At 43.1% G+C, this 17,950-nt stretch overlaps 1 protein-coding gene across 5 annotated transcripts in view; it reads right to left on the bottom strand.

Annotated features, from left to right (window-relative positions):
* Positions 1-17,383, bottom strand: part of LOC118391222 (protein POF1B-like) — a 43,148-nt gene extending 25,765 nt beyond the window's left edge. For 3 of the 5 annotated variants that reach the window (XM_035782389.2, XM_035782388.2, XM_035782391.2), the window contains exons 1-2: positions 16,834-17,382; positions 14,501-14,620 (exon numbers count right to left, since the gene is read on the bottom strand). In XM_035782389.2, the coding sequence (XP_035638282.1) occupies positions 14,501-14,620; positions 16,834-17,172 (459 nt within the window). In that variant the 5' untranslated portion in view covers positions 17,173-17,382. Of the gene's footprint in view, positions 1-14,500; positions 14,621-16,833 lie in introns of all 5 variants that reach the window. The other 2 variants (XM_035782386.2, XM_035782387.2) reach the window with 2 other exon arrangements.
* Between the last annotated feature and the right edge of the window lie 567 nt (positions 17,384-17,950).

The following is a 17,950-nucleotide window of genomic DNA, read 5'->3' as shown; positions in this document are numbered from 1 at the left end:
CACAATCACCCAACCTCAACCCAATTGAGATGTTTTGGGATGAGTTGGACCACAGAGTGAAGGAAATGCAGCCAACAAGTGCTCAGTATATGTGGGAACTCCTTCAAGACTGTTGGAAAAGCATTCCAGGAGAAGCTGATTGAGAGAATGCTAAGAGTGTGCAAAGCTGTCATCAAGGCCAAGGGTGGCTACTTTGAAGAATCTAAAATGTAAAATATATTTTGATTTGTTTAACGCTTGTTTGGTTACTACAGCTGAAGTCGGAAGTTTACATACACCTTAGCCAAATCAATTTGAACTCAGTTTTTCACAATTACGGACATTTAATCAGAGTACAAATTCCCTGTCTTAGGTCAAGAATGTGAAATGTCAGAATAATAGTAGAGAGAATGATTTATTTCAGCTTTTATTTCTTTCATCACATTCCCAGTGGGTCAGAAGTTTACATACACTCAATTAGTATTTGGTAGCATTGCCTTTAAATTGTTGATTTGGGTCAAATGTTTTGGAAAGCCTTCCATAAGCTTCCTACAGTAATTTGGGTGAATTTTGGCCCATTCCTCCTGACAGAGCTGATGTAACTGAGTCGGGTTGTAGGCCTCCTTGCTCGCACACACTTTTTCAGTTCAGCCCACACATTTTCTATAGGATTGAAGTCAGGGCTTTGTGATGGCCACTCCAATACCTTGACTTTTTTGTCCTTAAGCCATTTTGCCACAACTTTAGAAGTATGCTTGGGGTCATTGTCCATTTGGAAGACCCATTTGCGACCAAGCTTTAACTTCCTGACTGATGTCTTGAGATGTTGCTTCAATATATCCACATAATTTTCCTGCCTCATGATGCCATTTATTTTGTGAAGTGCACCAGTCCTTCCTGCAGCAAAGCACGCCCACAACATGATGCTGCCACCCCTGTGCTTCACGGTTGGGATGATGGCTTGCAAACCTACCCCTTTTTCTTCCAAACATAACGATGGTTATTATGGCCAAACAGTTCTATTTTGTTTCATCAGACCAGAGGACATTTCTCTAAAAAGTACAATCTTTGTCCCCATGTGCAGTTGCAAACCATAGTCTGGATTGTTTATGGCGGTTTTTGAGCAGTGGCTTCTTCCTTGCTGAGTGGCCTTTCAGGTTATGTTGATATAGGTCTCGTTTTACTGTGGATATAGATACTTTTGTACCGGTTTCCCCCAGAATCTTCACAAGGTCCTTTGCTGTTGTTCTGGGATTGATTTGCACTTTTCGCACCAAAGTACATTTATCTCAGAACGCGTCTCCTTCCTGAGTGGTATGACGGCTGCCTGGTCCCATGGTGTTTATGCGTGCATACTATTGTTTGTACAGATGAAAGTGGTACCTTCAGGCGTTTGGAAATTGCTCCCAAGACGAACCAGACTTGTGGAGGTCTACAATTTTTTTTCTGAGGTCTTGGCTGATTCCCCCAATTATGTCAAGCAAAAAGGCACTGCGTTTGAAGGTAGGCCTTGAAATACATCCACAGGTACACCTCCAATTGACTCAAATTATGTCAATTAGCCTATCAGAAGATTCTAAAGCCATGACATAATTTTCTGGAATTTCCCAAGCTGTTTAAAGGCACAGTCAACTTAGTGTATGTAAACTTCTGACCCACTGGAATTGTGATACAGTGAATTATAAGTGAATTATAAGTCTGTAAATTATTGGAAAAATTACTTGTGTCATGTACAAAGTAGATGTCCTAACCGGCTTGCCAAAACTATATCTTGTTAACAAGAAATTTGTGGAGCGGTCGAAAAACACATTTTAATGACTCCAACCTAAGTATATGTAAATTTCCGACTTCAACTGTATATGCTTCCATATATGTTATTTCATAGTTTTGATGTCTTCACTATTATTTTACAATGTAGTAAATAGTAAAAAATAAAGAAAAACCCTTGAATGAGTAGGTGTGTCCAAACCTTTCACTGGTACTGTATATCTGTCTCTATGTGAAGCAGAGCACTAGTGTAGGGGTTATGCTGACCTCAGGCTGTAGAATGTGTATTGGAGAAGGGGAGTTCAACAATGAGTTAATGGTATAGGAGAGGGTGATCACTATGAAGTAATGGTATAGGAGAGGGTGATCACTTTGAGGTGATGGTATAGGAGAGGGTGATCTCTATGAGGCAATGGTATAGGAGAGAAAACTATGGGGTAATGGTATAGGAGAGAAAACTGTGGGGTAATGGTATAGGAGAGAAAACTATGGGGTAATGGTATAGGAGAGAAAACTATGGGGTAATGGTATGGGAGATAAAACTATGGGGTAATGGTATGGGAGAGAAAACTATGGGTAATGGTATGGGAGAGAAAACTATGGGGTAATGGTATGGGAGAGAAAACTATGGGTAATGGTATGGGAGAGAAAACTATGGGGTAATGGTATAGGAGAGAAAACTATGGGGTAATGGTATGGGAGAGAAAACTATGGGGTAATGGTATGGGAGAGAAAACTATGGGGTAATGGTATGGGACAGAAAACTATGGGGTAATGGTATAGGAGAGAAAACTATGGGGTAATGGTATGGGAGAGAAAACTATGGGGTAATGGTATAGGAGAGAAAACTATGGGTAATGGTTTAGGAGAGAAAACTATGGGGTAATGGTATGGGAGAGAAAACTATGGGGTAATGGTATAGGAGAGAAAACTATGGGGTGATGGTATGGGAGAGAAAACTATGGTGTAATGGTATGGGAGAGGGTGATCTCTATGAGGCAATGGTATAGGGGAGGGGGATCACTATGAGGTAATGGTATTGGAGAGAAAACTATGGAGTAATGGTATGGGACAGAAAACTATGGGGTAATGGTATAGGAGAGAAAACTATGGGGTAATGGTATGGGAGAGAAAACTATGGGTAATGGTATGGGAGAGAAAACTATGGAGTAATGGTATGGGAGAGAAAACTATGGGGTAATGGTATAGGAGAGAAAACTATGGGGTAATGGTATAGGAGAGAAAACTATGGGGTAATGGTATAGGAGAGAAAACGATGGGGTAATGGTATAGGAGAGAAAACTATGGGGTAATGGTATAGGAGAGAAAACGGTGGAGTAATGGTATGGGAGAGAAAACTATGGGGTAATGGTATAGGAGAGAAAACTATGGGGTAATGGTATAGGAGAGAAAACTATGGGGTAATGGTATGGGAGAGAAAACTATGGGGTAATGGTATGGGAGAGAAAACTATGGGTAATGGTATGGGAGAGAAAACTATGGGGTAATGGTATGGGAAAGAAAACTATGGGGTAATGGTATGGGACAGAAAACTATGGGGTAATGGTATAGGAGAGAAAACTATGGGGTAATGGTATAGGAGAGAAAACGATGGGGTAATGGTATGGGAGAGAAAACTATGGGGTAATGGTACGGGAGAGAAAACTATGGGTAATGGTATGGGAGAGAAAACTATGGGGTAATGGTATAGGAGAGAAAACTATGGGGTAATGGTATAGGAGAGAAAACGGTGGGGTAATGGTATGGGAGAGAAAACTATGGGGTAATGGTATGGGAGAGAAAACTATGGGGTAATGGTATGGGAGAGAAAACTATGGGTAATGGTATGGGAGAGAAAACTATGGGGTAATGGTATGGGAAAGAAAACTATGGGGTAATGGTATGGGAGAGAAAACTATGGGGTAATGGTATGGGAGAGAAAACTATGGGGTAATGGTATGGGAGAGAAAACTATGGGTAATGGTATGGGAGAGAAAACTATGGGGTAATGGTATAGGAGAGAAAACTATGGGGTGATGGTATGGGAGAGAAAACTATGGGGTAATGGTATGGGACAGAAAACTATGGGGTAATGGTATGGGAGAGAAAACTATGGGGTAATGGTATAGGAGAGAAAACTATGGGGTAATGGTATGGCAGGGTGAGAGTGATAGTAAAGCAGGAGAAACGGTGGGAAAGCAGGGAGAAGCAGATAAAAGAGAAGGAGAACAATAAAGGTGTTAGCTGAGCTATAGATATTGTGCTAGAAGAATGCAGAAACAAACACGCCCTTCTATTTTACATTCTTATCTCACGATGTTGTATTGCATGCACATGGGCTATATCATTAGGATGTTGGCTGTGAGTCAAGACAACAATGTCATTATGAGCGGAATATGCTTATCCTTATCATAGTTAATTAACAACCAGCTCTGAAGGATTGCTGTTAGGAGATTGTATTTTATGGGCAATTCCACAGCAGCTTAGTCCAAAGATATTTTTAGGTACCACAGAGTGCTCTGGCAATTCTCACTTCATTGGGAGGAAGGATGTTTAACATGCTTTTTACATTTGTATCACAACCCATTATTTGAGGAAATCATGATGATAGTGACCATTTTAGGCCTCTTTTAGACCTACAGTGGGGCAAATAAGTATTTAGTCAGCCACCAATTGTGCAAGTTCGTCTACTTAAAAAGATGAGAGAGGCCTGTAATTTTCATCATAGGTACACTTCAACTATGACAGACAAAATGAGAAAGAAAAGTCCAGAAGATCACATTGTAGGATTTTTAATGAATGTATTTGCAAATTATGGTGGAAAATAAGTATTTGGTCAATAACAAAAGTTTATCTCAATACTTTGTTATATACCCTTTGTTGGCAATGACAGAGGTCAAACGTTTTCTGTAAGTCTTCACAAGGTTTTCACACACTGTTGCTGGTATTTTGGCCCATTCCTCCATGCAGATCTCCTCTAGAGCAATGACGCATTGGGGCTGTTGCTGGACTTTCAACTCCCTCCAAAGATTTTCTATGGGGTTGAGATCTGGAGACTGGCTAGGCCACTCCAGGACTTTGAAATGCTTCTTACGAAGCCACTCCTTCGTTGCCCGGGCGGTGTGTTTGGGATCATTGTCATGCTGAAAGACCCAGTCATGTTTCATCTTCAATGCCCTTGCTGATGGAAGGAGGTTTTCACTCAAAATCTCACGATACATGGCCCCATTCATTCTTTCCTTTACACAATTGCACAATTGGTGGCTGACTAAATACTTTTTTGCCCCACTGTATACATGCCTCCTGTAAGGCCCTATGATCCATGAACCGTACATGATACAGACAAAACCTTGGTGTCATACTCCTAACAGTGTGCTATAAAATATGTTACATTTTACATTTAAGTCATTTAGCAGACGCTCTTATCCAGAGCGACTTACAAATTGGTGCATTCACCTTATGACATCCAGTGGAACAGCCACTTTACAATAGTGCATCTAAATCTTTTAAGGGGGGGGGGGTGAGAAGGATTACTTTATCCTATCGTAGGTATTCCTTAAAGAGGTGGGGTTTCAGGTGTCTCCGGAAGGTGGTGATTGACTCCGCTGTCCTGGCGTCGTGAGGGAGTTTGTTCCACCATTGGGGGGCCAGAGCAGCGAACAGTTTTGACTGGGCTGAGCGGGAACTGTACTTCCTCAGTGGTAGTACAGTGCCCTTGTACTTCCTCAGTGGCGAGCAGGCCAGAGGTGGATGAACGCAGTGCCCTTGTTTGGGTGTAGGGCCTGATCAGAGCCTGGAGGTACTGAGGTGCCGTTCCCCTCACAGCTCCGTAGGCAAGCACCATGGTCTTGTAGCGGATGCGAGCTTCAACTGGAATGTATGAATGTATGGCTACATTCTGAAATAAAAAAATTCACATTAAAGGCCCCTTTTTTGATTTAGCTTATTTTTAGAACAATATACTCTTAAAACACATCACATTTCCAGAGTGGCTCTCTGCTCCTTCTGAGAAAATGATACATTTTATACATAGAAATGTACATTATAGGTCATTAACCTGTAGGATTGCGCATTTAGCAAATCACCAGCTGAGGGAGTTCTCATTCATGTGTAAAATCGTATTTTAGAATGTAGCGATGCCCCATATTTTAGAGCACACAGGAGGTGTTGTCTGTATAATGTACAGTTCATGGATCATAGGGCCTTACATGAGGCCTGTATAGCTCTAAAAAAAGCCTAAAATTGTCACTTTAATCATGATTTTCTCAAAAATGGTTTGTGTTACAAATGTAAAAGCATATCAAACATCCTTCCTCCCAATTAAGTTTCTATGTGAGAACTGACAGATTAATCTGAGATACCAAACCTATTTCCAGGCTTTGCTATCATGGAATTGCCCTTAAAATCCATACTACACTGTACACAACCATCCAGCTGAACCAGCTTTCCCTCTCTGGGGGGAGTAGGATATTATTAAACACAGACATTATATAGTCATTGATCAGATCCTATTTCAAATTCCTCCATTTTCTAAAGAAAGCACTTATAAACCCATACACTCATTTATCTAGAGTGAAAAGCACACTTGTATATGGTTTGTATCACATACAATTTGATCTAAATAAAAATGTGATCCCTTCAAAACAAATGTATTTTTTGAATAGAATCTGAGACAGCAATCCCCTTTAACTATGTATCCATCTGTAATCTAAAACTTGAAGGCAATACATCATGGTGGCTCTACCTGGGAGTGTGTCCAGTCATTCTAGACTTTATTGCCTTATCCACAAAGGCCCTGTGTGTCCATGTGAATACTGATGTAGGTCAGGACAGGAGTATGAACCAGGGCATCAGTATTACATTGTAACAGCAGAGTCTGGGGTATTGTGACACTGCCTGTGTAGAGTGGGAGGGCATGTTAGCTTTCTAACAGTCTGACCATTTGACACTGGAGGGACCTCACAGGAATGTGAAGGCATAAGATATAAGGTGAATGCACCAATTTGTAAGTCGCTCTGGATAAGAGCGTCTGCTAAATGACTTAAATGTAAATGTAAAATGTAATAACAAGGACATATGCAAATAAAATGTAGGTCTGTTTGGTCATACACAAACACACAAACTCGCTCACGCACACCCAGGCACACATGCACAGCACTCAACACATACAACACAGAATCCAAAATGATCAGCAAACCATTTTACCGTGTACAGGCCTGTAACCACTAGTTATTGAGTAATCAACTACCTGTATGTACCTTGTCTTCCCAATCATCAAGGGCAGCAGTGTGCCAATAAAATGCCACGCCCAGTCATTATCATCGCTGGGCTGTTAGTGTATCGTGGGAATACAGGCCAGAGACTGAAAGAACCTGTCTAGATCCAAATGGCAATTAAACTGGCTGCTGCCTATATGCAAATTTGATTCCAAGAACACAGGATGAGATGTTACTGTCCCTTTGTGCAAGCACTTCCAAGAGTTAATGAACAGTGAGCGTGGTGAAATTTGGGGAGCGCATCGTCAGTAGTGTACCTTTGGTTCCTAGGCTGTTTCGGCCTTTCACACTATACACCCTCCGCAAAGGCGGATAGCGACAGGGTGATCAATCCTACGCTTGCTTCCCATTCCCAATTAGTCATAGGAGTTGCCTTGTTGTTGATAGCCAAAATCCCATGGGACTATGCATGGCAGGGGCATCCTCCTCCCTGAGTCAAGCATTGTTGACCGCATACCTCCTGGCCCTCTCACTTCGGGGCCCAGCTGGGGTCTTTCCTCTTCATCCAGAGCCACTGACTGCTGCCTTCTGACGCCTCCGATACAGCTTTGATTGCCGAACGCTGGCTCTGGCCCTTAATTCCCAGGTCTCTAAGCAGTCTGGTTGTAGATGTTGCCACAAAACCTCTGCAGCCCACCTCCACTGGTCAGACTTCTGTGTTCCAGCCATGATGCCGTGCTTCGGCAGCTAGATCAGCATAGCGCAGATGTTTTCGCTCATAAGCCTCATCTACTGAGTCCTCCCAGGGTACTGTGAGCTCAATGATGAAGACCTTATTGAGAGAACGGGACCAGAGCACCATGTCAGGTCTTAGGGTGGTGGTTGCGATCTCCGGAGGAAACACAAGTTGCCGGCCAATGTCAGCTAGCATTTTCCAGTCGCGGGCCAAGCGCAGCTGGTCTCGCTCTAATGGTGTAGAGCCGCTCTTCGGTGGTTTAGCCCCTTCGCGGACAAAGTTTGTCCGTAAGGAGTGTGATGCTGCTGGGGGTGGTAAGGAGTTGGTGGCAGCTCGCTTGTCCTCCAGGGCGGACGCAAGGTTTTTAAGGACTTGGTTGTGACGCCAAGTGTAGCGTCCTTGGGTGAGGCTTGTTTTACACCCTGTGAGAATGTGCCTGAGGTTGGCTGGTATGGAACGGAGGGCACAGTCCGGATCTTCACCAATTAACTGGTGTTGGAAGGACGTCATATGTTGCTCTGATGGAAAAGCTCAACCGCCTCGCTTCCATGGTCCACAGATCCTTCCAGCTGATCTTCCTCTTCTCCACACTGTCCCATCGAGTCCACTGTCCCTGTTTGGCAAGAGAGACTGCCTTGGCCCACCTTGCAGCCTCCTCCTGATGGCGTACTTCCTGCACTACCATCTTCCGCCGCTCTGGTGCAGTGGCCTTACTCCAAGCAGCACGGCTAGTTAGCCCAAGGCCTCCTCTCCCTTGCTGAACATGAGTCACAATGTCAGCATGTCTGAGGGCTGCTGTTGCCTCCTGGACTGCTTTTCCTGGCCTCCATTTGCGCCCAGTTGCCTAGGTCGGCGCGTTGTTGCTCACCACTGGGTCTCGAGATGCATTCAGTGTCATCTGGAGCCTGGTTTTTGCACACTTGAATTCCTCTGTTAGACTGGTGAGGGGCAGCTTGAGGACACCATCTCCATAGAGGCCTATGGTGGTAAGGCATCGTGGAACTCCGAGCCACTTCTTTAAGTAGCCTGTGACTCCTCTTTCCATCTTCTCCACTGTTGAGATTGGAACCTCATACAGTGCTAAGGGCCACAACACCCGGGGTAGGAGACCAAACTGCAGACACCAGGCCTTTAACTTTCCAGGTAGCTGGGTGTTGTCGATGGACTGTAGGCTACTACTGATGTCTTTGCGCAGCTGTTGCACCTGGTCTTTGTCCTTCAGGCTTGCATCATACCACCTTCCAAGGCTTCTTACCGGCTGCTCAGACACTGTTGGGATTTGGTCATCTCCGATGAAGAATTTCAGGTCAGAGAGTACTCCCTTCATAATCGAGATGCTGCGTGACTTGGATGGTTTAATCTTCATACGGGCCCAGCTGATGTTCTCCTCGAGTTTTCTGAGCAGTCTCCTGGTGCATGGGACAGTGGTGGCCAATATTGTAATGTCGTCCATGTAGGCTCTGAGTGGAGGGAGGCGGAAACCAGAGTCGACTCGCTGTCCACCAGCAACCCATTTTGAGGATCTGATGATAACCTCCATTGCCATTGTGAATGCCAACGGAGAAATGGTACATCCCGCCATTATACCTACATTCAGGCACTGCCATGAGGTGGTGAAGCAGAACTGCAGATCCTGGAAGTACGACTTCACCAGGTTTGTGATGGTGTCCGGTATGTGGAAAAATCTGAAGGCAGACCACAGGAGTTCATGGGGCACAGAGCTAAATGCATTGGCGAAGTCGAGGAAGACTACATGGAGGTCCCTTTTCTCCACCTTGGCCATTTGGATCTGGTGCCAGATCATGCTGGAATGTTCCAAGCAGCCAGAGAACCCTGATATTCCTGCCATCTGTACAGATGTATCGACGTACGCATTCCTTTGCAGGTACTCGGCCATCCTCTGGGCAATGACCCTAAAGAAGATTTTACCCTCGACATTCAGTAAGGAGATTGGGCGGAATTGGCTGATGTTCACTGCATCCTTCTCCTTAGGGATCAGGACCCCGCCTGCCCTACGCCACACTTTGGGTATTATCTTCTTCTGCCAAGCTGTTCTCATAAGCCTCCAGAGGAACCTCAGGACGTCTGGTGCGTTCTTATACACTTTGTACGGGACTCCATTTGGCCCCGGGGCTGATGCTGTTCTTGCCCGTCGAACTGTGTTTTTCACCTCTTTCCATGTCAGAGGGCTGGTCTCAATATGATGTTCCGGGGGTTCAATGGGTGGGATATCTGATGGGATGGCCAGATGTTCATGTCGCTTTGAGTCAAAGTTTGTTGTTCTCAGGTGCTCCTCTAGGTCTTTCTTTGTTGTTTTTAGAGCTCCACTTTTTTCCGTTGTGAAGAGACTTTTAAGGAACTTGAAGGGATCTTTATAGAATCAAGTTCTAGTTTGTTCTTTCTTCCTTCTGCATTTCCGTAGGTTCTCTGCTCTACGGAGGGATGCCAACCGGGTTTTGATGTCAGCCTGAAGTGCCTCTATGCCCTCCTTTTCCACTTCCGAGGCCTTCTTCCACTGTTTCTTAAGCTGCCGCCTTTCTTGAACAAGGCGCTTGATTTCTTCTTGCCTCCTGGAAACTGGTGGGGTTGGAACCTTTCTCCCGCCTTTTGCCTCTTCCACTCCAAATCTTTCTGTCCCGTACTCATAGATGATGTCCCCCATCCTCTCCAACTTCTTCTCCACTGTGCATCGAAGTTTCTCGAGGGTCAAGGTAAGGTCAGTATTCACTGTTTCCCACAACTTCTTGTCACTGGCGCCAGGCCACTTCACATACGGTCTGTGCCCTGGTAGTCTCCTCTCGACTGCAGGTCTGGGAGGCTGGGTGAGTTCCACTCCTGTTGTTGGTTCCACCTCAGTTGCTACTTCGGTGCTTGAGTTTACGTCCTCCATGACAGTGGTACTGATGCACTGCAAACTATGGTTAGCGTCCAGTTGCTGTGCTTCATTCGACTGATTTGATCGCTTTCGCAGAAAGTAATCAATGCGAGTTCTCTGTCTCTCTTTACCCAAACACCCCTTCTTCCCCTGGTGGATCCTCAACCCATGGTGTGATGTAACTTTCCTCCAACCACAGACTGCATATGTTTGTGGCCCACTGTTGCAGCAGAACTTGTGACAGTTGCTGTGGTGTTCTCTTGTGCTGTGCTCTCATTACTCGTAGTCGTTTCCAGTCCAGTCGTTACCATGTTGTCAGCCGATGAGTCATCTTCCGCCCCCGCTCTCGCAGACTCTAGGGGTATTCTCGTATGTTGACTTTCTGTAGCTAAAGCGGGTGTTTCCAACATACTGCGAAGCATGGGAAAATACAGAAATGGGAAGCTACCCCATGACTGTCCCAGTGGGGTCTATTCCCTCCTGTCAGCCGTCTCTCCGTGCCGCCACAAGGACTTTCCCCTGTTGTCAGCTGATCTTTCTCAGCAGTCACCGGACAAGTCCAGATATTCAGACTCCAAGAACACAGGATGAGATGTTACTATCCTTTGTGCAAGCACTTACAAGAGTTAATGAACAGTGAGCGTGGTGAAATTTGGGGAGCGCATCGTCAGTAGTGTACAAAAAACAAGTTTGCATAGAAACATTTAGAGTCTGACCGATATATCGGTTCGTGATCGTCGATATTGGCCTTTTACCGCTATATCAGTATCGGACGATAATTCAACAGATATTCAATAAATAGGTTGAAAAAAGGGAATGTCATGCTCATCTGAACACTTGCAGCCATTCTCATGATGATTTCATACATTGTGACATTAATGACACAACATTTGAAGCATAGTTATTGGACAATTGCTCTTTTGGAAGGAAACGTACAAGAATTCAGTGTGAAAAAAATACAACATTTAATTTCCCCGCAGTCAAACAGTATAATTGACAGATATTATCGGTATCTGTAAGTTTTGTCCCCCTCAAAAATCGGAATTGGTATCTGTAGGCTACACTCAATTAAGCACGGACCAACACTGATATCTTTTGGACATCTGTTTTTTGTTCCTGTCTGGTCCGGCTGTCTTTTTTGGGGGAGGTCCGGAATGGCCTTGAACCAATCATTGATGACCATGTTTGGTTCGGATTTGGTCCGGTCTGGACCAGCCTTGATTTGGCCCAAATATAGACATTAATGTTTGTTTCAGATTTGGTATGGTCTGGACCAGCCTTGATTTGGTCCAAAAATAGACATCAATGTTTGTTTCAGATTTGGTATGGTCTGGACCAGCCTTGATTTGGTCCAAAAATAGACATCAATGTTTGTTTCAGATTTGGTATGGTCCGGACCAGCCTTGATTTGGTCCAAAAATAGAAATCAATGTTTGTTTCAGATTTGGTATGGTCTGACCAGTGATTTGGTCCAAAAATAGACATCCATGGTCTGGACCAGCCTTGATTTGGTCCAAAAATAGACATCAATGTTTGTTTCAGATTTGGTATGGTCTGGACCAGCCTTGATTTGGTCCAAAAATAGACATCAATGTTTGTTTCAGATTTGGTATGGTCTGGACCAGCCTTGATTTGGCCCAAAAATAGACATCAATGTTTGTTTCAGATTTGGTATGGTCTGGACCAGCCTTGATTTGGTCCAAAAATAGACATCAATGTTTGTTTCAGATTTGGTATGGTCTGGACCAGCCTTGATTTGGCCCAACAATAGACATCAATGTTTGTTTCAGATTTGGTATGGTCTGGACCAGCCTTGATTTGGCCCAAAAATAGACATCAATGTTTGTTTCAGATTTGGTATGGTCTGGACCAGCCTTGATTTGGCCCAAAAATAGACATCTATAACTGACGTCTTATCAACTTTCATTCAGAACCGATAATGAACCTAATTTCAACATCCGGGAAATAAGTATTTTAACCTTTCATTCAGAAACTAAAATGAACCTAACTTCAACTTCAAATTCGTAGTAATGACGTCTTTTCAACATAATTTTGCTTACTGGGACTTGTGTAGATTTGCAGGGTTTAGAAGGGCTGCAATTACTTTTGCCTCGCCTAGGGCAGCAGAGTGGCCAAGACCGGGCCTGCACAAAGTCATCTAATTTGGGGGTGAGAGAAAGTTCCTGTGAGTACAGCCGTCTACTAACTTGCCTACATTTTCCTTAGTTATGCAAGCAGAAGATTAGAAGATAAGTGATTATCTTAGTCCCTCAGGGCAACAATGCTGACTGAAATTAGTTTTGATACATCACTTTAAATCCCAACATCTTTATAGGAGGAAACTAACATTCACGTTAGACTGCTGCGGTTTTTCCTTAGTGTGAAGAAAGTAAGAAACCTAGAATTTTGTCTATCAACCTCAACTCTTCCAGATACAATAACACACGTAGGTGTGGTGTGGTTAGGAACAAGCTGGATCAGTCCTCCCTTCACAATGTACCTGACAATCAGTAGTGATTAATGGATATGTTCTATGTGATTCAGTGAGAAAGGAAAACTGAATCCCTGAAGAACGTTAAGTCTATGGCTGTATGCCCTGAAGCGTCTTGATCTTGGAATTCATGAATGCTTAATTCTATTCTTAAAATATGTTGAATGCAAGCCTGAACAAAATAGGCATGTCACAACACAAAGTGAGATGACAATAACCTAGAACAACTTAAACAAAGACAATATGCTAATAACTCCTCAGACGCTCAGTATGCCTCTTCAAGTGGCTAAAAAGATATCCTCGGTCAGACACAATCTACACATTAACACACACACATGTACTCACACACTCAGTCACACACACTTTGACATGACCCAAGTACGCCGTGATGATTATTTGACAAGACAATACTGAACGGCAAATTTAAATGAAAGCCAGGTGATAACAACACCACACACGAATACAGTTTTTTTTCTCTGTTTTGACAACAGCTATCATCATGGCATCTCTGGTCTGATCAAAAAGAGCTGCCGCCTCTGACCACAGCGAAGGCTTCTTGGTAACAGGGTGGCATGCCGCACCCTAACCTGGCCCCACGCACAGTGTTGCATAAGACTAGGGACAATGCTGATGAACAAAGTTCAACTGTAATACTGGTAGTGTTCTCTATTCATAAAACCAACTGTATCGAAAAGGCCAAACTTTAGTCAAAGGTGTGTGTGTGTGTGATTGGCTCATTGTTCTGGTAAAGGCGTGTTAAAAGCTCCAAAGCCACTAGGTCAAACTAGACCAAGCTTAAGTGCTCAATACAATGACCGCACCATTAGGTAATTACCATAGTTCCATAAAAGTTATTTGAGAAACAGCTGTGAACAGGGTCGAGGGTCATAAGCGGTCAATAGACCTGACTCCAGAAATAAAGGTCCAGGCAAGCAAATATATTCCAGGACTGTAGTGTGTGTGTGTTAGCTCTCAGCATTATGTACAGTGTGCTTGCATGACTACTTGCATGAATAATTGACTTAAGTGCAGTGCTGTACCCCCACACTGTGAAAACAAAAGATGTTGATTCAACATACAATTGTAAGGCAACCAGCTGCCATTGAGAGTTTGCTCAACAAAATGTTCACACACAAACTTTTTGTTGTGAGTTTGCTCAACATATTTTTTGTTGAGCAAACTCACAATCCTATTGCAGCTGGTTTCCTTACAATTGTATTTTGAATAAAATTAAAATGGGTGCATGTCAGGTCTTGCGTGTGTCAGTGCATATTTGTGTGTGTGCCCTGTGCAGGTGTGTGTGTGCATGTGTAATTAGATGCTTTCATGTGCACTAAACAGGTTTGCATGTAGGAAGGTGTATGTGTGTGTGTCTGTGTGAAGAGCAGTACGCAAGTAAATTTGATGTGTGTGCAGGTGTGTATAGTCCCTCTCACCACCTCCTCCTCCTCCTCTTCTTCTTCCTCCTCCTCTTCCTCCTCTCCGACACCAGGCTCAGGGCTCTTGATGGAGCTAGATGTCTGGCTGAAGACAGAAGGAGTTTTCCCATCGATATTCTGAAGAAAGCAAAAAAAAACAGGCACAGGGTCATTAAGAGTATAGGTTCTAGAATATTACTGGTAGCACTTACTATGTAATTTGTGTTAAATTTCTAAGAAGGAAAAATACTTGTATTTCTGTGGCACTGGTTTGATGATGAACCTGAAAGTTCAACGAGAAACACTGCTGCAGATAAGAGTGATGACTGGGGCTGCTGAATCAGAGGGGTGTAAGAAGTTGATTTATTATTTAGTTGTAATAAGGTGTGACGGCTGGTTTAAGCTTGACTAGGTGTGGCTCCGTAACAGGAGTACCCTGTGGGATCCAAGCATTCAGGAAAGCATGCTTCTTTCATCTGTGTGCTTTTCTCAGGCTCAGAGATGCATTTTCAGGCTGGAAGTATAAAGGAGGCTCAAATGTCAAACATCCGTTAGTTTGCTATTTTGAAAATTGCGTAGAAATTGGCATACTGGCATTTTCCAGACCTACGACAGGTTCGGCAATTTACCTGTCTAACATCAACTGTCTTGTTCTGAGGTGAGAGGGGCGGAAATATGAGGTGTGTCCTTAAAAACATGCACCAATATGCCAATTTCAGTGAGTGCAACCAGAGATATTTAAGACCGACCAAAAGCTGGTCTTAGAGGTAGGCCCGCCTAATGTAATTGGTTAATGGCATTGATTTTACCAGCTGAGGCACAAACAGTAGCCTTATGTAGGCCTACATCACCAATGTTTTATGAAAATATCACAAACAGCAAAATAGTCAACAGACATTGTTTTTTATTTATTTATATTGGACATGATTTTTGTCCAGCTTCTCTGAAATGTTTAGACTCATTATGTGCAATGCCCATTCCATGAAAGGTGTCAGTGACTGTAGGAAGCTTGTTTAGGAACATCAAGTAATTTAAAAATACTTTATCATTTTGATTTTAAAAAACTCTTCCACTTTCCTCTGTTGGACCGAACTGTCAAATCGCAAGAATTTTCTGTCCATGGTGCTGAATCCACTCGTAGGTTATATTTCCTGTTTGTTTGTTTACCTTTCAAGTGGCAAAGGCACTACTGGCCATATCAACAGCGATGGTATGCTATAGCTATATATATATATTTGGATCAGTAACGGTGAGTGGACAGTCCCCCTTTCTCTTTATATTGTATCTTTTTCCGGGTCCTGTGAAAAGTTTGAATGTGTGTAAAAACCTCCATAGTCTACGTTGTCTTTTAGGCCTAATATTATATGCCCACGGGGAGAAATGATGGTGCCTCTAACTGTAGACATAGCCTATTTAAAACAAGTTGTTACATTTTATTAGAATTATTCACTCTCTTTCAAGGTCTAATTTATAATGAATGTAATCTTGCTTATTGACAACGTTTGGCATGTCCATGGCTCAGACATAATGCATTTTACAGTAGGCCTATATCAGTGCAAATGGTATGCTAACAATATATTTCCATATTGAAGTCATGCATTTAATGTTAAGAATGATGTTAAACATATTTAGCAAATTAGGGATAGGTCTACATTTTGTTATTTTGTTTCTGTAGGCTATTTAACATACTAGGCTCTATATTGGGCTAACATTCAAATTGGAGTGGATGACAACGCAATACATAAAAGACCATAAATGCACAACTTGAACGAACCACATATTTAGCCATGGAGCACTTTCTGATTGGCCAGTGAGGGACCAAGCCTCTACAAACCTTCAACTTGTTTATTCATCAAAACCCACCTGTTTCCCACCACCACCAGCTATGCACCCATAATTCTGGTTGTGAAAATAGCAAAAGTATTTCTGACACACCCCTAGGGTTACCACCAAAGCTTAGATTTACCATTGCATTAGGTTTGTTCAAATGAAGCCCTCTGGGTTATACTGGAGCAAATTGTTGTTCCTTTAGCCTACTGCCAAATCACTATCACAAGCATGTGGCTTTTTTTCTGTACAGTATCAAAGAAAGAATGAATGGTGTAAAGACAATGCACTGGGTAGATTATGATATACCTGTCATGTCGACCTGCACTGACAAACTGTTCTCTTATTTGCACATGGGTGGATTTTCTAATGAGAGCCAAAGATCATCAGTAAGATGATGCTCAAGTGTAAACAGTTCTTACCATTCTTAAAATAAATTATATACAAATATTATAAAATGTTAAACTCATACTCTTTTAGGCATTAACCCCATTTGTTCATTAACCCCATTGTAATGAACTCACCTCTACATTTTGTTGTCGGTAGATGTCAGATTCTTCCAAACTACTCACGCTGACCCTCTGCATACTCTGCAAATATACAGGTGACACCATTTGCTGCATAACCTGAGGGGCCTGGTTGACCAGTACGTACTGCATCTGCTGCTGCTGCATCGGCTGCTGTACGGGCATCAGGTAGCGCACGGTCTCGTAGCCATTACCGATACCATACTGTACCGGAGCAGACGAAACACTCATAGTTCTGTAACCGTCGATGTATTGGCCCGAGGATAGAACTGTGGTGGCCGGGTCCGACGAGACGCTGACGGTCCTGTATGATGTGGAGGTATTGTGAATAGACATCTTGCTGCGAAGAATTACGCCCAGACAGAAACTTTGAAAACGTCTATTTACCAAGTTTATCCAAAGTGGCCTTGTTAGACCATGTGAGCTCGCATGCGACCTTTATTATCGAAGACAATCGAACAGCCTACTTCATGAAAAATAGTTGCAGAGTGAAGGCTAAATCAAGTAAGTCCAGTCCCTATGAAACGCTGAACTTCCTTGAAAGAGAAAGTGATTTGCATAATAGACTACGTAACTAAAGCGTTGGAGGGCGGCGATCTATGCAAATGACTTGCTGACATAGTATGCCTCGTTCTCAAATCAGATGGAATGTCGCCTACCTGAATGGACGGGAAAATGTAATGTGGGAGGCAACCAACATATACAATACAGGGCAGGCCACAGATACACTGTATACAATTGTAATCTGTATGATTGTTCCAGGTGTTGACTTGTAGGCTACTACAGCCTGCGGAGGTGCGTTCGATTTTTGGTTTTGACCTGTGGTACAGTGAGACAATTCTTGTGAGCACATTCTAAAATCAAGTAAGAAGGTAATTTCCTTCTTACTTGATTATTCAACTGTCCAACCGTGTGTTCGGTGTTTAAAAATAATGATAAACTGGGTGGCTCGAGCCCTGAATACCGATTGGCTGACAACCACGCTGTTTATTATCTATGCAGTCACTTCACCCCTACCTACATGTACAAATTACCTCAACTAACCTGTACCCCCGCACACTGACTCGGTACCAGTACCACCTGTATAGCCTCGTTATGTTATTGTGTTACTTTT

This window comes from Oncorhynchus keta, chromosome 12 (genome assembly GCF_023373465.1).
Source record: "Oncorhynchus keta strain PuntledgeMale-10-30-2019 chromosome 12, Oket_V2, whole genome shotgun sequence".
NCBI classification, from domain to species: Eukaryota; Metazoa; Chordata; class Actinopteri; order Salmoniformes; family Salmonidae; genus Oncorhynchus; species Oncorhynchus keta.
Note: the sequence above shows the minus strand (reverse complement) of the source record. Positions and strands in the feature narration are given on the sequence as shown.